General features: G+C 42.2%; 1 protein-coding gene across 1 annotated transcript in view; it reads right to left on the bottom strand.

Moving 5' to 3' along the window:
• Nucleotides 1-18,382: 18,382 nt before the first annotated feature.
• YLPM1 (YLP motif containing 1) overlaps nucleotides 18,383-19,236 on the bottom strand; it is a 39,935-nt gene continuing 39,081 nt past the window's right edge. The window contains exons 21-22 of the mRNA XM_054400110.1: nucleotides 19,017-19,200; nucleotides 18,383-18,586 (exon numbers count right to left, since the gene is read on the bottom strand). Coding sequence (XP_054256085.1) covers nucleotides 19,054-19,200 — 147 coding nt within the window. The 3' untranslated portion in view covers nucleotides 18,383-18,586; nucleotides 19,017-19,053. The remainder of the gene's footprint in view (nucleotides 18,587-19,016; nucleotides 19,201-19,236) is intronic.

Genomic DNA, 19,236 nt, shown 5'->3' with positions numbered 1-19,236 from the left:
GTGCCATCTTCAACACCCACTCAAGTCCCCTCACACTGTGGTTTTTAAACTGCCCAAGCTGCCCATGGTGAAAGAGGAGCACATTGTTTGGGACCTGTCAGGCCCTGGGGGTTTTAACACAAACTGGTGAGGAGCTGGGCTGTGATGTCTCCAGCCCCATTTACTGTAGGAGTGTAAAATCAAGGGGGGTTGCTTTTCCATGTGGCCAGGACTCAGCGACTGCTTTTCCACCTGATGGAGCATGGTGAAGTATTTTGTGTTAAGGGTTCTCTCATGCTGGCAGTGGCAGTGGTGGGGAATGTCAGTGAAGAGGAGGGAGGTCCTGAGAGACGCATGGCAGTTAAGTCTCTGGAAAGGCAGTGATGTGTAACTGTGGATGAGCAATGATATCCCTATACAAAATCAGGATTGAGAAAACTGGGAAAAGGTCAAGATGTTGTTGGACATGCAGCAAGGTGCCAGCTGGGTACTAGAGGACAGCAAATGGCATGGAGAAGAAAATCACAGCTCCAGCAGCAGCAGAACACAGAGGGTGATCTGCAGACAGTGTAGCTGCAGGGCTAAGGAAGCATGTGATAACATCAGGGCAGGATGGGGGTCATCAGAAGAGGGGCACTTTTACAGTGGTTTGTGAGTGCAGCTTCCTGCCCTGCTCATTTCCTCCTCATTTCCTGAGGTTTTTGTATTTTACAACCCACACACACCAAACTGACTTGTTCTATTTTTAAATAAACACATAGCTTAGGTTACCCCTTTACATCCCTAGAAACCTACTGGATAATTTGTGCTCTAAAGAGTTACCCTGGGAATTTCTTGCCTTTTGTTGGGAAAATAATAACACTGCAGCAAAATGGCTTAGACTTCCTCAGCCACATCCCTGTGGGGCTGAGCAGACCCTACTAGCTAATGTACTTTTTAGCCTTGATATTAGAAAGTTCTTAGAAAGAAGTTCTTGACAGAAAGAGAGATTGCCCATTGGAATGGGCTGCCCAAGGAGGTGGTGGGGTCAACTTCCCTGGATGTGTTTAAGAAAAGACTGGATGAGGCACTTAGTGCCATGGTCTAGTTGATTAGATAGGGTTGGGTGATCGGTTGGACTTGATGATCTTGGAGGTCTCTTCCAACCTGATTGATTCTGTGATTGTTTAAACCTGCACCCACACCCCAGTGCCTCAGGGGCAGTCTGCTCCAAAGTGCAACTTGTCAGGAGGATCAAGAAGTAGGAGCTAGAGGCAGAAGGAAACTCATCCTAAAGCTTACAGGTGCCAAGACTCAAATGCTAGGTGCATTTGAGAAGGGCTTCTGGTAGCACCACAGAGGCAATATCAACCTCTGAGCTTGAGTAATGCACGCAATAGGCAAAATTGACACTGATGGAAAAGGAAATGATGGCCAGGCTCACAGAAGGGGTTAGTAAATTCTTTTGGAAATAGGTACACCATTAGAGAACATAAGAAAGCCCTGGTACACAGAGTCCCTGGGGGAGCAGTTTCTTGCTGCTAAAATGCAAGTTCAGGGGTGTCAGTAGAGCAACAGGAGGGGGACTGAGGGCAAGGCAGTGCCACATACCTCAGTTATGGAGCAGCTGATGTTGGAAAGCACCTCTGGAAGTGATCTGGTGGCCCCTGCTCAGTGAGGGCTATTGAGAACTGGCTGCCCAGGACCATGTCCAGATGGCTTCCCTCCCATGGAGGGAGACTCCACTATCTGATCATGAATGAAGACACTGAACAGGATTGGATGAAGCATTTGGAGCAGTAGTTTTGCTCCAGCATTTGCAAAGAAGCAGGAACTGCACTGGTTCTTGTGAAATGTGGGCCTGCATGACCACAACAAAGAGCATCCCACATCAGTTATCCATGGCCTCTGATGAGGCCTTGTCTGTTGTCACTTGTGGGTTGAATTCTGACCAGACAGATTTTCTGTCTAATAGAAATAAGGAGGAAAAAAGGGAAAAAAGCAGGGTTAGGGAGATTGTGAAGGACATGAGACCACAGGACACTTGTCAGCCAAGTATGAAAGAGAGCACAAAGGTGTCAGGGTTGCACAGGGAGCACCAACCCACAGGAATCACTTCACACACCCTCTGCAGGGAGAGCTCCTGCTTGGGGAGTGTGGGGTGCAGCTGCCTCCTCCAGGGGTGCTTCTCTGCCCAGAGCCAGGGCAGGCTGCATCCAGGCTGTGCAGCTCTGAGGTGGAGTGAGCTGAACCACAGCCCCTGGAACAGCCTTAGAAAGCAGCAGAAAAGGGTGACTCATGCTGCCTTCCCTCCATCTAGGTCAGAGGAGCACTGACATGAAGAAGGCAGCACATCTGCTGGGACGTGGGAAGAGCTGGGATTACTTCAGGGGCAATGGAGCCTGAAGCATAAAGGAAATAACATGTGACTGGCTAAGAAATAGGGTTGCCCTGGTTGTGCTGTGCAGGGTGTGGGGTCTAAGTTCATTCACTTTCCAGCAGTGCCCAAGATGCAGCACCTAGTAATGGCCACAGGGAGATTTTTACTGACAGTGTGCCTGCTTGCAGGGCTGGAGGGAGAAGAGAGGGCCACTGCCCACACAGCAACTACAGTTGTGACCCTCAGGTTTCAGGGGGCTCTTGCTTCAGCATTTCCCACGAATTGCCCAAGGAAGCAGTGGGGGTAGCACACCCACCTACTGCTACATGGCTTTCATCTTTTACAAACCCCACACACCTTTCCTTCCCTCTGGTCAAATTTCTGTACTAGACACAAAAAGCCCACAGCCTCCAGCAACTGTCTCTTCTGGGAACAATCTCATAGGGCTATCCTTCTACACTTCCAACTACTTATAACCCATCCACAGCATGAACCCAGCCCAGAGTTAAACAGGGGCAGACTGTTAAGCACAAAAAATGGCTGTTCCCTCCTCCAGGCTGCTGGGGGTCTTGTACAGCCAAAAGAGGGAGATGTGACCACACCGACTCATCTGGCCAGGCCCCAAAAACCCTTGAGTACTCACTCATCCACGTTGTTACTTACCATAAGAGTACTTATTACTCACATACAGCTGATTAGAGCTTGGAGAAGTTCCTAGTGAGTGTGCATCCTGTACGCCAAAATAGCTTGGGGGGGGGAGGAACTCTGAGAAGCAATAAAATACCTCTGTTTTTTCTTTATTTCTGCTAATAACTTGGCCCTGTCTGCAGTAACTGAACCAGGCCTAGAGGTTCCCAGCTCAAGGAGATGTTCTTGAAAGGGACCTACCCTCAAATACACATCTCAGGTGCATACACAGCATCAGGGCAGCTTTTTTCCAGCTAAGCAGCCCCTGGTGATCTAGTGGCCATGCTCACGAGATCTCAGCAACATTTACTATCCTCTTCATTATATGCATTGGAGAGACAGATTAATCCAGGTTACAGTACAGATACCACATTTGATCTTGCAGCTGGAGAAAACACCACTTTCTCTGCCTGTGTGTGCAGAACTGTCCTTTGCTGCAGATCCAACACCACTTCAGGGGAAGGTGAAGCAATGCATGGAAAAACTCTAGAGATCAGACTCAAGGATACAACACCCTATGTATGTCTAGCTGGCAGCAAAAGCTTTTTGTTTCTGCACATCATGAAATATTAGCTTGAGCCATGAGCAGGTGATGGGAACTGGGGAGCTGGGCAGCAGCTAGTTGACCTGTTCTCCCTTGACTTACACAATGAAAACCACCATTTTGATAAGAGAGTGGCAAGGTAGCCATACAGACAGGGCTACACTCTCCCTTCTGGGGTGCCTCAGCTCACTAGCCTGCCTGCAGCAGCTCAGGTGCAAGCACTGAGCTTGGGTGCAGAGAAGAGCAGGATGGAGAAGGGAAGATATCTCACTGGGAGCTCTGCCCAGACAGGGCAGTGCAAGAAGGAGGCCACTGTGTAGCCCAGGCACTTTCAAGGGATTTATTTACTCTGAGCAAGGCTGCACAGAGGACTGTGAGGATAGGAAGCCTCATCTCCACCACGCAAACCCAGCTGATGGGCTAGGAGTAATGCTGGTTGTGGAGGGGAGGCAGCTGGGGTGGAAAATGGGACAGACTGCCAAATAAAAAGCATGTCTGTGGATAAACACTGAACTAGTAAACCCATTTTAAAAAGCAAGCTTAATCCAGAATGCTTGAAAAGGGCTATTCAAGTAAAGACAGTGAGAGCTGTGCCATGGATCTCAAGAGAAAGCAGATTTAGGTCAACACTCAATATGGATGAGGATACTATCAACTGTACAGGCTACTGAGTGGGTGGTGAAGTCACATGTCATGACTGACCTCTTTTTTTTTTTTTTTGTAACATACAAACATCACAAAGACCTAAGACTACAGCAATTTCCCACTTTCTCCTCTTGAGATGACTTTCAGCACACTTAGAGTAAGCACTCACACCCACTGTCAGCCTCTGCAGGACTTCAACAGGCTTCCCAAATTCAGTAATTTGTTCTTGTTTAGCTCTAGGCTCATAATAATAATAGTAATAATAATAATAGTAATAGTAATAGTAAAGTTGGTTAAAAGTTCATAGGGTAATTTTAATTTTGTGTGTTTTGTGTTCTTGGCTTTGCCATTCCAATAAAATGGGCACTGCAAACACTTTGTGTGGCTATTTCCTGTTAGCTACTAAGCAACTCTTAATGACCCAGCACTAAGTCCAATTGCCATGAGCCAAATGTGGCAGTTGCCCTGCTGGTGTTTATTGTTCAGGCTTTTATTATTTTCTCTCTTGCTGTTCTATTAGATTAACAAGGATCATTTTTAAACACGCCAGCCTGTACCCAACAAGATTCAGCTTCTTGTCTTATTGCAATAATGGAAAACAAGCAGCTAAAAGCAAATAGTGAAATCCAAAGCTGTGAGTATGAAAAATACAAGACGGAGGGGGAAAAAAAACAAAAAACCCTGAAACTTCAAGGAAAATATTTTACTGGATTTCTCAAAGCATGTGTGTTATCCACAGCTTTACACAAAACAGAAACTATAAAAAAATACTTTGCATTAATTTAAAAACCTAAGCAAAATACCTAACACGCATATGTACACACACCTCTGTTATAAAACCCACCTCATTTGCTTCTCAGAGAGCAAGCACAGAATATTCAGCAGCTTAAGTAATTATATTTTTTTCCAATTCTAGGTCTTTGGAGTAAGAAACAGTAGAAATAAAGGCAGCTTTTGAAAACACCATGAATTCATGCTCAAGAGAAAAGTGAGGCCAAGTGCTAAGTATCTGCATCTCCAGAGTCCCCAGGAGTGGCAGTGCAATCTCTGTTCAGATAAAAATACTACAAAGGCTGTTTTATTAGAGCAGCTACAGTTACAAAAAAGAGAATGCTATAGAAATGGTATTTTTAAAAGCTCTCCTCTCTTGAGCAATCATTATAGTGCAGAATGTAATCTATGCAGGTTTAGAAATGTCCCTGGCTGCAGCTGTGAGCACTATGTTGAGGAGCCACAGCAAAGCTGCATCTTCGCAGCTCTGACAGCTGCTGGGGTAGAGATTTTTTTGTTTTGTTTATAGGTTTTTCTGTGAAAGGCTGTGCCCATAGCATGGCATTTCCAAGTGAGCACAGAGCTCCAGAGGCTTTTTCCTCGGCAGCAGACTCTTCTGATAACCTCTGGGTAGAGCACACCCTGCACTGTGCAGCACCCAGAGCGAGCACTGCTGGCAGAGCTCAGGTAAAGCCCTTGGCTGTGATTTTCATCACACCATGGCTTCAAACAGACCATTCATTCTGCAGCTCCTGCTAACCAGTCTCACTTCCATTTCTGACTAAACTTCCAAGGAGCAATGTTATCCAGACAATCAGAGTAATCTTTGCAGGGACTGGCAGCATCTGGATGCTGGAAACATCATCTCAGCAATGGTCCAGCCAGTGAAGGTCTCTGTATTCATGGCACAGGATCTTGGTTTCCAAAGGCTGCAACAAGCCAAGGTGGGAGTGTTTGATCTGGTGACAAAGGTTCTGCTTCAAGTACTTCATGAAGCTTTGATTATTTATTGAAATGTAAAGGAGTGCCAATAGTATATTCACCCACGTGTTAGCACTTCACTAGAGACACATCTGTTAACACCATACTGTACAAGCTGCTTGTGTAAGCCTCTTCCCAATGTAACCAGCATGATGGAGGCAATGCTTTCTGAACAGTCACACCAACCATGGAGATGAAATCCTTGTAGATCCTTGGCTTACTCAGAGATGATTGGATTTCGTTTTTGACAAGGGGCCACTTGATGCTAGAAGGAATCACCTTTGGACCAGTGTTTCTTGAGCAGTTACGGTGGAGAAGACTGCAATGGCACAGAGCACCTGGCTGGTGCTGAACAAATTCTTGCCATATGAACTCTCACATAGCCAAGAAAAAAACTACAGAATTCTCTTTCTCCTGAGCTGTTGTAAGCTTGTTTCCATCAGTTTGTATTTCAAACACAGAGTGATTTCTTTCCTTTACACACTTGGGAAAACCAGTGGGCATCCTGTTCCCTGATAAGAGCCCACACACCATCTGCACCAATACACTCACTGTAAAGCCCACCACCTTCTCCTGGTATTCATTTCCTCAGATCAGCACACCACCATCCGTGACCATTTGCCCCCAGATTTACTGGTTATGCAGAAGCAACTTCAGCTTTTGGCCGGTGATTTACGATGCAGTTAACACTTTCTGTGTGAACACTCTAATCTCTTCTTACCACATAACAAACCCTAAGGCCTCAGCCAGCCAGCAGACTGGCAGTTACCAGATCTCACACCTCTTAATGACTACTTCATGGCCTGTTAGGCCAACCACTGTCAGGCATCAGCCTTAAAGCCATCCAACTGCTCTTTCTGCATTAGTTGTTCTCCGGCTGCTAGTGACAGTAGCAGTCCTTTGCAGAGCAGCTCCACTCTCTGCAAATGAGGCTGGAACCAGTGTGGAAGGTGTTCCTCAGAAGTGTGGCACTGTCATCACCCCAAAGCAGTGTGCAATGTCCTGAAAAATCTTTTAAGAAAAACTGCTGACACATCCAGGGATCCAAGTCCTTGCTTGTTCAGCAGTTTGCAAAACTCAGTTCACCATCTCACAGTGCTTCTCCTCTAAGCCTTCTGGTGCCAGTTCAGTTGTCTTTATTGCCCAGTTTTATTGAATGGATCTGTGTTTGCAAGCATTCAGTGGCCTTTTCCACTAGAAATAAACCATAAGAGTTAGAGAGTCCCACACCCAAAACACAACAATGCACACTCAGAGTTTCTCAAGTTGAGAAAGGATTCTCAGACATACAAAGTTAATAATTAAGAGGGAGAGGAAGGCTGAGATAATAGACAAATGCAAGTATTGTTGATGTAACTCTTGATACCATGCAGGTCTAAACCAGGAATCTGTAAAAGTAATGGAGAAATGACAAGGTATACAGGATGTTACAGAAAAAAATCAGGCCCTACATGTGAAAGATCTAGGTGGAACAGCCCTAAATCCTGCTATAAATAAAAGGAGCACTGAGATTAGCAGGAAGAAAGGTTATAAGCAGACAGTTCTCCAGTGTCTGTTTTCCCCATAAGATATTTAACCAGAACTGAAGCACTGGGAAAAGCCACTGCCATAAGATTTAGCACACAGGTTATGTTATCAATACATAAAACCACAGCACAGCTTTGGACATCCAGTGTGCCCCACTACAGGAATCTGCACCACAGGCGATTCAAAAAATCAGATGTGATTCATTCACCATTCCACAGTAAGGTGTAGCAGCCCCAGCCCATCTGCAGAATGGAATACAACTGCCTCATAAGGGTAAAAACCTTAGACAAAAACAAAGTTAATTAGCCTATGAGAAGTTACAAGGTGGTTTCTGAGAAGCATCACTGAAGACACCCATCTCTGTGCCATTCCCTCTCTGGTAACAAGGCTTATCTGCTCCATACTAATTGTTCAAGGCTTGGCTCATATGCATCCCGGGTGCAGGATGGAATCCCTGTGTGCATAGGGTTCAAGGGGAACATGTCAGTGATGCTGCTGCAGGTAAGTTGCTGCTTCCAAAGGCAAAAAAGCTCTTAAAATAAACCAGACTCTATGACACTGACATCAGCAAAAACAAAACCAAAAAACCCAGCCAAACAAAACCTCCCTAGCTGACAACTGTGCAAGCCAAAAAATGGTAACTGCTACTATTTCCTCTCCCTGAGATCACCAAAAGCAGCATTTTACATCTTAGCCTATTTTCAAAACCTTTATCAGTGAGAAGGTCAGCAAAACAACCTGGAACCTGACACTGAATCACAAGATGTTAGGGGTTGGAAGGGACCTTCCAAGATCATCCAGTCCGACCCCATATTGAATTCCAATTCTTATTTTTTAAAATGTATTCCTACCCTTTTACACTTCCCAAAATTTCCCAGAGTACTGTCCAGTCTTAATTTTGCTGCTGATTTATACTCTTTTTGCCAGGGAAGATGCCAACCAGGTGCATGCTTGTAAAATATTTTAATGATGTTAGTGACTTCAAGCTGAATACAATTTTAGCACCATTATTTCCAGAGGTCTTTCTCTACTCCACAGCTGGAGTATCAAAAGTAGGGAACAATGCAATCACCAGTAATATTAAAAAACCCCTTATATAAAAAAAAACAAACAAAATCAAACCAAAACCCTACAGAAAAAGTAACAATGTTTCTACAACAGACAGACTCCATTCGTAGGTTTCAGCTGTGCTGTGCTCTCTACTCAGCAGGTCTATATAGCTTGACAGAAACAGAGAAAGAAAAAAAAATACCCAACCCTACCAATCAACCAAAAATAAAAATCACAGCAAGGAGTGAAACATGAGAAACAGCAGTGCAGAAAGCTCTGGAAACTGTATCACAGGTCTTAAATCCCTGCTGGACTGGACCAATTCAGCTGGAAAACTGAACATAAAGGAAATTGATTTTGCATCAGACATTTATTTAAGTTGCATATGATATACATATGAGGTGCATTACACATTTGTTTATGACCTGTGTTAGAAAATGTAGAAAGATGCCCATTTAGGCTACTTATCACATGGAAAGAAGTACATTATTTATCTCTCTTGTACTCTGAGACTAACAAGTACCTTGCACTGTTGAAAATAGATTTCCTTTACCTTGGTGCACGTAGCCAAGGGCAAATTAACCTAAAAGGAAATGCCACAATAGTCCAGAAAAGAAAACAAATGCATACAAGACATAATCCATACATCTTTATCTTAGAAAGGTAAGTCTCCTAAACTGGAAGAACTAATATATCAGAGTCTGAAACTAAAGCATTTGACTAAGCAAGTGACCAATACTGAACTGCTGTGAAAAGAAGATCATTTTTCAAGGCAAGAACATTTGAAATCAATCCCTCTGTGAATAAAACCCACCCAGATTAAGAACATACACAAATCACACTCCTGCACCACATCACCAACCCTGCACCACCAGTTGTGCAGAGTTAAACTCATGTGTATTTCTGAAGTTTTTGCTGGGAATAGCAAACAACTGTCCATGGTCAATTGTCCCTCAGCACTTACACCTTCTATTTACAGAGCACCAAAAAGGTTCGATGCTGAGAAGAAATGTCTCAATGGAGAGAGAAGTTCTGCAATACTTCTGGAGACAGACAACATCTACAAGCTTGCTCAGCTGTAACAGACATTACTACTGAGGAACTAATCTCCTAAACTTTGACCCCACTGGGGTGCTGCTGAATCAGAGTACATAGTGAAGAACAGCCTCTGAGAGAAATTCTCTGGACAGCTGTGGCTTTTCGAGTGAGATTCAAGACTAGGATTTTGATGAAGGAATCAAAGCAGAGTGCAAAGTGCCAATGTGATATGGTCAGCAATTTTGCACTTAGCAAAATATAAATGGTGCAAGTTTTAACTTCTAGAGTGTCACTTCAGTGCAGTGCATTGCAAGTCTGCCTTAGGAGCAAGAGAAGGATGGAAATCCACAGGACTGGGACAATCTTCCACAAACCAGTACTGGGCACAACAGACAAAGGAGGTGATAGAGAAATTCTTATCACTAAAGGCCACAGCTGTCATCAGTTCTCCAAACTGACCCAAAGCCAAACAGTCACCTCTGGTTTCATTGAAGTAAATCTGGATTTTCAGTCAGATTTTTATTCCGCACCGAGTTTATCTCCAAGCAGGAGGTACAGATGTTAGCATACTACAAGGAATGTAGCATACTCACCATGTTAGTCTCTCCCCCCAACAGATCTGATTAAAGGATACTTGAGTATTATTCTCAAGCTACATCTGAAACACACATACTGCTTTAACAGACAAACTTTCCAGCAAAAATGGGGAGGTTTATATCCAAGTTTACTTTAGGGCCATCCCTTTAGTCTTATAGCAGATTTCTCTGCCTGCTGGGAGAAGGGAAAGGAGATACAAATAGTTGTATTTGTGTCAGGTTACACCCAGAGCCAGAGGGGGGTGGGCTGAAAAGAACCTAGCCCCCAGGTGGACAAAGAAACCTGACCCAGGTGGGCAGAGAGACTTGGTTTGCCCTCCAGGGGGAGGGGTCCCCAGGTCAAAGTCTCTTCCACTCCCACTTTCCTGTCCACCAAGCCTTTGTGGCTCTAAGGGGAGCCAATTTTCTGGCTCGCTCTCTTGCTCCTGCTTCTCACCTGCCTGAGAGGCTACTCCTGCTGTTGCTGTAACCACATGGTGGAGCCTGCTCCATGTTGCATTCAAACTCCTAAGGACTGCAGCTAAAGAGAATCCACATTTGCATCAAGAGAATCCTATGCCAGCTGTGACTGGTATTGTGTATTTTTTCATTTGCCCTTTTTCCTTATAACTTTGTACCTTCCCTGTTTACTCAAATGCCATATATGTTTTGTTAAACTTACCTTTTTACTTTCAAATCAATCAAAGACTGTTTCTTTTGAGATTTTACCTCTCTTTTCTCCTGCCTAATTTGCTTTCCCCTTACCAGGAAAAAGGGAGAGGGGAGGCAACCTAAATCTGTCCCATTTGGGCTTTTGGACTCCAGGAAAGCTTAAACCACAACAACTTCCAACAAAGAAATATAGAGATTGTAAACTCTTTGGAAAAGGATATTCACATTCCTCCTTGTCTATAAAGTACTAATGCAGTAATCATAACATTGCACACACCTGTTTGAATTGTTTACATTATAGCTTCAAGTAAGGTTTATTTTGCCTTTTCTGTGAGAGATCTTGGTAGTGGTCTCTGATCAAGCTGAAGGTCTGAGATTTCTTAGCCAGACAGAAGTTAGCAGGTTCTTCTACTAGAAGTATCTTTAGTGCTTTGGTATGGATATTTATCATTATTTTTCATTCCAGGAGGGACAAAAAAACCCACAAAAGATTCAACAAGAAAACCTTGGAAGGCTTCCGAAGTATTAGTTCCTTGCTACAAGATATACCTATATTGGGTAAAGACTCTCAAATTTAAAAGCAGCTACTAGCAAGTGAAATCCCATTTTCCATTAGGTGTCAGTGGTTGTCAAGCTTTGTACTGGGATATAAGAAGACCATTTAATTTTGATGCCTCTCCTCACAGCAGAAGTAGTATCTTGTTCCATATTTATGTTCAAGCACAAAATCTTCACTATGGCCTGCAAGTGATACTCCACACAGCAGTGCAAGGTAAATTCACACTGATTTTTTTTTTCCATGGAAAATGGTAACTCTTTCTTTCATAAAACAGAAGTTAATGGTTTAAAACTGTACCAGGCAATATGAAACCACACACAAAAAATAATTATAGGAGAAACAATTTCAAGGTGGTTGGGTTCCCCCCCCCCTTTCCTCCCCAATTTAATCCTAATGTGAAATCAAAGCTTTAGTGCCATCTGGTTGTCATTACCTGAAAAATCTTGATTTCTGTGTGACTCCAACTGAAGAGTACAATGAGATCTGCTGCCAGACAAGTTAATTTGTCCATGTATTCTTCAGAGAAAAAGCATTTAGATCAAAAGGAAACGGAAACCCAAACACCTCAAAGAATCACAGTAAAGACTTGCACAAGAGTTCTGAGCATCCACAGAGGAGTGAGACAGTGCAGTTGTGGTAAAGTTGTTTTCTGTGCTTTTCACACAGTAATACAGTATTCCCAAAGCCCAGATGCTACAACAGCTAGTACCTAGATCAGGAGTATCTGTGGTCAAACAAAACTTCTTATTACTATCTGCATCAGTTACCAAAACAGAATAAAAAGATAACTTTAAAACACTGCTTAAGATACCTTTGTCATTCACATATGGTATAGTGCCAATTTCAAGTCATTGTCTGTATTACCTACCTGTCAAAACAAATCCTTAGGTTTTTGGCACTTCAAGAACATTTACAATCTGAAGCAGGGAGGAAGCGCAGCTCTGTTGCCCTCCTGTGCTTATCCCCAGAGACGTTAACATCCTACAAGGACTTAAATGGAAGAAATCTCAAGTTTTTGAAAGACATTTTTATTTTTGGTGGTTTTTTTTTTTTTGTCTGTGTTTGTTGTGGGGTTTTGTTTGGTTTTTTTTGCCTTTTTTTCCTTTTTTGGTTTTGTTTGTTTTTATTTTCAGCTTACATATAAGATGAAGTATTTCAGCTTCTATGTAATTTGTTAGTGGTTTAATTCACTTTTAAAGTGAATTAAAAGTAACTTTTGAATCACTCTTAACAGACTTTTTCAAGACGAAATGCTTTCTAAACCAGATTGCTCAATTATGTTTTTCACCTGTAAACAAAAAAAATTGGTAGAGATTAGTTTCAGATTTTCCTCCACAAATATATATGCAGCCAGTGGAGTTGCTAGCACATTCTAGCCACATACCACAGTTTCCAGCTAAGATTACTCGGAGGAAAACTAACTGAATTCCCTCTCCTTGTTTGTTTTTGTGTTCTCCCCCCTGCCTTCATTTAGATGGAAACTTCTCACGTTTTTAGTTTGTTTTGGTTTGTTCTTCAAGGAGCACTGCAATTATAATTTCACCATCACAGGAACTGCTGAAGTGGTAACAACCTTGCAGTCTTCACATACTGCCCTAAGACTACTAACTCTTCAAACAAAGAACTGCATATATGAACATGCTGGTCAGATGCCACCCTAATAAAACACACCAAGAGTTTCTTGTGCAAAGCTGAACATCCATTCGTACATGTGTGGCATGACCAGTTAAGGAGACCAAAAAAAAAAAAAAAGCCAATAATAAACTTTGTCCCTGTCCATACCTACCAAGGAAGCAGTATGGAGAACTACTGGAATGACTGACTCACCAGGACACAACCCTAAGGAAAGGCCTTCCCTCCCAAAGAGATTCCATCTGAAAGTTTCCCAAGTCAGAATAATGTGAGGAAAAACCCCCAAACTGTGCCATTTCCACCCAAGCAGCTTTAAGGTTTTGCATATTCAAACTATAAATGCTACAATTCAAGGAGATCAGAGACTCCTGACTAGAAACCTAACACAGAACAGAAAACTTAAGTGACTTCAAACCAGTTTTGTCTATTTCTCTCTCCATTTCCAGCAACCTGCTATACTTTTTGTTTGGTAACAGTACTTGTGCTTATTACCCAGTGTAAGCAAAACCATGAATAAAAGAGCACATTCTGCTTCCAAACAACATTCACCAGCTTGAAAATGAATGAAATATTGTCATCACCAGTTTTCCAGCCTACATGCATGAGGAAGATGGAAGGCTCCAGGCTATAGATGCAGTACCATGCAAATTTGGAAGAGGAAGAAAGAGATATTGCAATTACTGGAATACTCCACTGGTAAGAATGAAACAAAACAGTTTGACCATGAAGAAGTCTTTAATCTTGATCAGAAATAAGAACAGTTACTCAATGATCCTTTAGTTAATTGAAGGATTCCGACTCACATCTGTAGGAATGGATGGGTAGGACAAAACAACTTTGATTAAGTTTTATGAGAGAATAAAGATGACTGCCTTAGACTCAAAACAAAGAATTGAAGCATTCATATTTTAAATTCCAGGAAATTTCTGGGCCTCTCATTTCTACTGATAAGAAGGCTAAGTATGATCAGTCTTGCATCACCATGTTGTAAAAACTTGACTTTCTTTTTATCCATTTCTCATTGATGCTGTAAACTTGCAGATCTCAACTTAAGTGGCCAGCTCTGCACCTCCAATACATTATCTCATGGCCTGCAGATTGTCCTGGTGCTGTTTGATCTCAAGTTGTTAGTGAACCTCATGTTTAGTATTGAGACCTCAGAAGTAATCTGGAAAACATTACAGGGAGGCATAATAAAAAGGAGCCATGTACCCATCAGTATGTGGCTTCCTGAAGGTGCCGACCATGGGAATGCTCCAAGAGCAAAGAGAACTCTCAGTACTGCTTCCCCTTCCCAGTACAGCAAATTACGATACTCTCATCCTGGGTTTTAGCTCAGGCAGCTCACAGCTGGCAGAGACACTAGGAACTCCACAGCAAAAAGCACAGTTTGCCTCCAACCCAGACCAAGCACATTATCCTCAAGTTCTGAAGTCTGTGCAACATTGTGTGGGTTTCCACAGTGCAGTGGCAGCAATATTAACAACAAAATGGCACAATCTGCTAAGGGAAATTGTGTCAGAGGGGCACCAAACCATTCACCGTGACAGCTGCACTACATAAACGGACGAAGACTGTTTTTTTTTACTTCTGGTAACATTCAATTTGTTTAGGTGGCAACAAGCAGTCCCACAGGCTGAATTAATTCATCCCTTTGAAAAGGATTCTCAGAATGTTCCATTATGTTGACATTGGGCAAAACTGATTTTGGCTGGCGAGGTCACATTCTCTCTCATTTAAGGGCACCCTAACGATAGATCATTCTTCTGCAGGAAGCACACTTTCTAATGCAACTCAAAAATGATGAGGAATCATGATTTGCAACTATTCAACCACACTAGGCATGGGCTTTTGGAGGATAAATTAATCTGTATTTCCAAGTAGTATTTCAACTTTGCTTTTCCAATTCAATCCTTTCACAAAAGCCCACTACAGAAATCCCACTTCAGATTTCCATGGTATCTAAATGGTTGTTCCGAGATTTAAACATTTAAGAAAACAGTTACAAATAGACAATAACAACAGTGATGTGTTTTGTTTACCAACAGATCAGCAAGGAAAAATTGCTGGACAGGGTCTGCAAAGATGATTGAAGCATAGAATCATAGAATGTTAGGGGTTGGAAGTGACCTTCAAAGTCCCATGGAGTCCAACCCCCCCTGACAGAGCAGGACCATAGAATCTAGCACAGGTCACCCAGGAACACATCCAGATGAGTTTTGAAAGTCTCCAGAGGAGGAGACTCCACAACCTCTCTGGGCAGCCTGTTCCAGTGCTCTGTGACCCTCACAGTGTAGAAGTTCCTCCTCATGTTAAGGTGGAACCTCCTGTGTTGTGGCTTATAAGGCCAAAAAAAACCCCAAAACTGATCTGCTGGGTGAAAAGTGAAACTAACTTGTACCAACACCAGTTCTTCCCTTATAAAGACTAGAAACTAAAAACACAGGCCGAGTTGTTTGTGGCACTTATCTATGTTGATGTAAACATTTAAGAAAAGCATGGCATTTCCAGAACTTATATGATACTGTATTCTGTTTTTTCACTCCTTCACACCATAGACAGTCATTAAGCATGAGCAATCCTACAGTAAAACACAAAGTGACTGAAGATGACCACTAGGCTCTATTCGCATAGGAGCGGCATGTTCTCGGCTGCACGTTCCCTTGCAAATAGCACATGTGCTTCTGCCATGAGACAGGTAGTTGGAATATTCCAAAAAAGCAGATGGCCAGGAGAAAAACAATAGAAGTGCCACAAGAAACTGTAATTTACAGAAAATACTGTTTTAACAGTCAGCTCAGCTCAAGGCGCAGCAGCTCGATTCTGCAGCAGATGATGATCAGAGTTGCATTTCAAATGTGATGCACTGCACTGAAATGGTCCAACTTGGAGTCAGCACAACTGCATGCATGCTCAAAGACTGATCATTATCTGGGAGCAGCGGATGCATATTTTCCCATTTAGTCATTAATGGAAGCAGATATTCTTTCTGTTCAGGACTGTGAGAGATTCCACTGCCTGTATTAGTAAGCAGATGATGAGTAAGAACTAAATGAGAAGCAAAACTTACTGGATTCTGTAGTGAGGGATTTTCCAGACCAAAGCAAAATCACTGATCACCAGCCCCTGACCATGGGACTACCTAGCTGTTCTCAGTTCTGTCAGCAGCAATAATGATTTTTTCTTTTTTGCTGCTTCTTCATTCACTGAAGGACCAGAGAACGTAGAATCGGTTACATGCTGCAGTTCTGGCATAAGCTGTCTTCTCTGAAAGCCACTTCCCATCCAGCAGATGAAAACTTCACCTGCTAAACATTCAGATCAGCTGAAACAAATGGCAAAAGTCATAGAATATTTCTGTACTATAGAAATGGAAAAGGTCTAAACTTCTGGGAACCAGGAAAACAGTAACAAAATCCTGCAAGCTCTTCCACCTTTTCTTCTCAGTCTGACAGTCTGCAACAGTATGATGTCATAAGTGAAATTCTGCCCTAAACTGGAAGATTGATAGTTTCTCTCTGTTCTCATCAGAGTCAAGTGTAACTTTATGTGTATTCTCTGTTCCCCTCTCCTTAATTCTACAGAATAAAATGTGTGACCCCTCTGGGTGTTACCTGCTACAATACTTTCCAGAATTGTTAAAACCAAGAAACAATACGATCAGTTCTGTCATATGCTATCCATTTGCATGCTGCAGAAATATTATTTGGTGTAGAAAGGAAAATGTTAGAGAAGGATCTGTTCAGGTGTATTACCAAATACGCAGAAAATCATTATCAGTTCTTAAAAGGCAAGAAAGAGCATCAAGTTGTAACAGTGATGTGCCACAAGAACTCCAGTGTCGTACTGGACCACTGAGGATAGACTGAAACCCATTTTACACATACCTGAGAGATTAAATTTTCTGAAGCAAAGCTTGCCTAATTTCCATAGCAGTAAATAACATTTTTTGTTAACTGATACTTTCCTTTTGTCAGTAATTCTCAGTCAGAATTTAAACAGTAGCCAGCAACATTTAACAAAAGAAATCATATATGCTATATGTATACTAATTACCTTCCATTTAACAAATGCTGCATCCAGGGAGCTTGGTTTTCTTGTATTGAGCATTCAGGACACAACACAAGTTCAGCTATCCCCCCATTTACCAAAGAGCTTTCACTCGTCACAGGCAAGGCTGAGAAACATCCAATAAACCAAAACATCACAATGGCCAACAAACCATCTATCAGCACCAATGCTCTCCTTTAACAGCATGAAATGCCACCACACCAAAACTTGTTGGTTTACCAACCCAGATGTAAACTGCAATGTAATCATTCAGCAGAGCAACAAAGAATAGCAGAAAAGGAAATTCAGGACTTCATTTTCTTCCCTTAGATCAGGAGAAAAATGCACTTCACCAGTACAGCAGCAGTTGTTTTTGTTTAAACACCTTGCCTGGTTACATTGTTTAACGTAAGGTCTTTGCTTCAAAATCTGAGAGGATAAAAGAAACCTGGTGCTGTGAAGAAGCAGTAAGCCAGCATCTATGAAGAACTGGTACCAATCTTAATGGTGTGGATTGCTACTCATTTACCTTTTTATCAAGTTAAACACATTTGTCAAAGGAATAGGAGGGTAAAACTTCCAGTCTTCGGTCCTTCTTTCAGTGATGTTTCTCTATGATACAGTAAACTTATGCATGGAATGAAATACCCTGATCAGTGTTGACTGAAAGACGTAAGTAAGACCAAAATGAATTTTCTGGGCTGCTCTCCAGAGAGCTCCATAGTACCTGTTTTCAAGTTAAGCATTAATGTTTTTCATGCATTACTACCTTGAGTATTTCAGAGCCATCCAATAGAATTTATACTCACATAGTAATGGGAATTTGATATAACTGAGAAACTAGCATCCAGAAAATAATGATCACTCCTGCTGTCCAGGAAGAATGAGAATGGCATGACTTGTAAAGACCAGCAAAACCTGGGGCCTTAATGAAGTTGTCTACAAGATAAAAAAATCAGGTGGCAAACCTAGGAAGACAGGACACATTCCAGAATATGAGCACAGCACCTCTTTCAGGTAAGGACAGCTCTAAGAGCACTGCCAGCACGTGAACACAGACCACACTTAAAACATCAAACAAAAACCATGCTATATGGTCCACCAAGAACACAGAGTTTATAGTGAAATTTATTGTTCTGCTTCCTAATACAATAAGCTACAAGGTACATACAGTATAAAACGAGAACGCCCACAAAGCAAAGGTGATAAACATTCTGTGATGGTACAGTGAAGGTAACGTCTGTCTAATCCTTCCACTTTTATCCCACAAACAGCAGCTAAAACTACTGGCCCTCCCCCTCCCTCCCCTCCAAAAATATTAAAAAGTAAACTGTGTCTCTCACTTAGGAGCAGCAGGATTTGTTGTTTTACTTGAGGGCACAGGTTATCTGCCAGTATCTCAAGAAAACTGCTGAAACTAAAGTAACAAAGAAAAAACCAAATTGTGAAGGTGGGAGGGACATGACCCATGCAAAGATGCTCAATGACACCTTGGTTCACTTCTCAGAGCAAATGGCCTGTAAAGAAAGGAAAAGTTTGTTACACCAAATAAAACTGCAATTAATGTGGTCAGAGATAAGCTACAATAAGCAAAATCTAAGCTGGACAAGACTAGGGCATACAGCTAAACTCTACTTTCAATGAAAACAGTCTTCCTGCTCATAAGGTTTGGAAGCTGATAGCTGAAAATCCTCCTTTTATTTTTAGATGCTGTACAGGAGGGTGCCCATTGACATGAGCACAGCTGACAACCATTATACAAGGCTCCAAATCAAATAATTTTGTCTGGGAGAACTCAAACTGCAACCTCAACTCTTTAAAATGAAAAAACAAACCCAACAAAACACACCACACAAATAAACAAAGCAAAACAACAACAACAAAAAAACCCCCAAAACAACAAGAAGAATCAAGGCCATAAACACACAGGAAGACTGAGTAACTTACCTTAAAGGCACAAAATTCCATTTAACCACTTTTTTTTTCATATATACTTGGTGCGGTTGAGGGCTCTCTCAGCAAGATGACCACTTTCATCAGTTATCTTCTCCCAATCTGTTTGTCCCACAACAAAACCAATGGCTCTTTTCCTGTCTGCATCTTTTTTTTCTTCTAGATCTGCCCACCGCACCTAGGGAGAACATACTATCAGTTGGACAATCTCCTA

Source organism: Indicator indicator, chromosome 4, assembly GCF_027791375.1.
Source record: "Indicator indicator isolate 239-I01 chromosome 4, UM_Iind_1.1, whole genome shotgun sequence".
NCBI classification, from domain to species: domain Eukaryota; kingdom Metazoa; phylum Chordata; class Aves; order Piciformes; family Indicatoridae; genus Indicator; species Indicator indicator.
The sequence above is the reverse complement of the archived record's forward strand: the minus strand, read 5'-3'. Positions and strand labels throughout refer to the sequence as shown.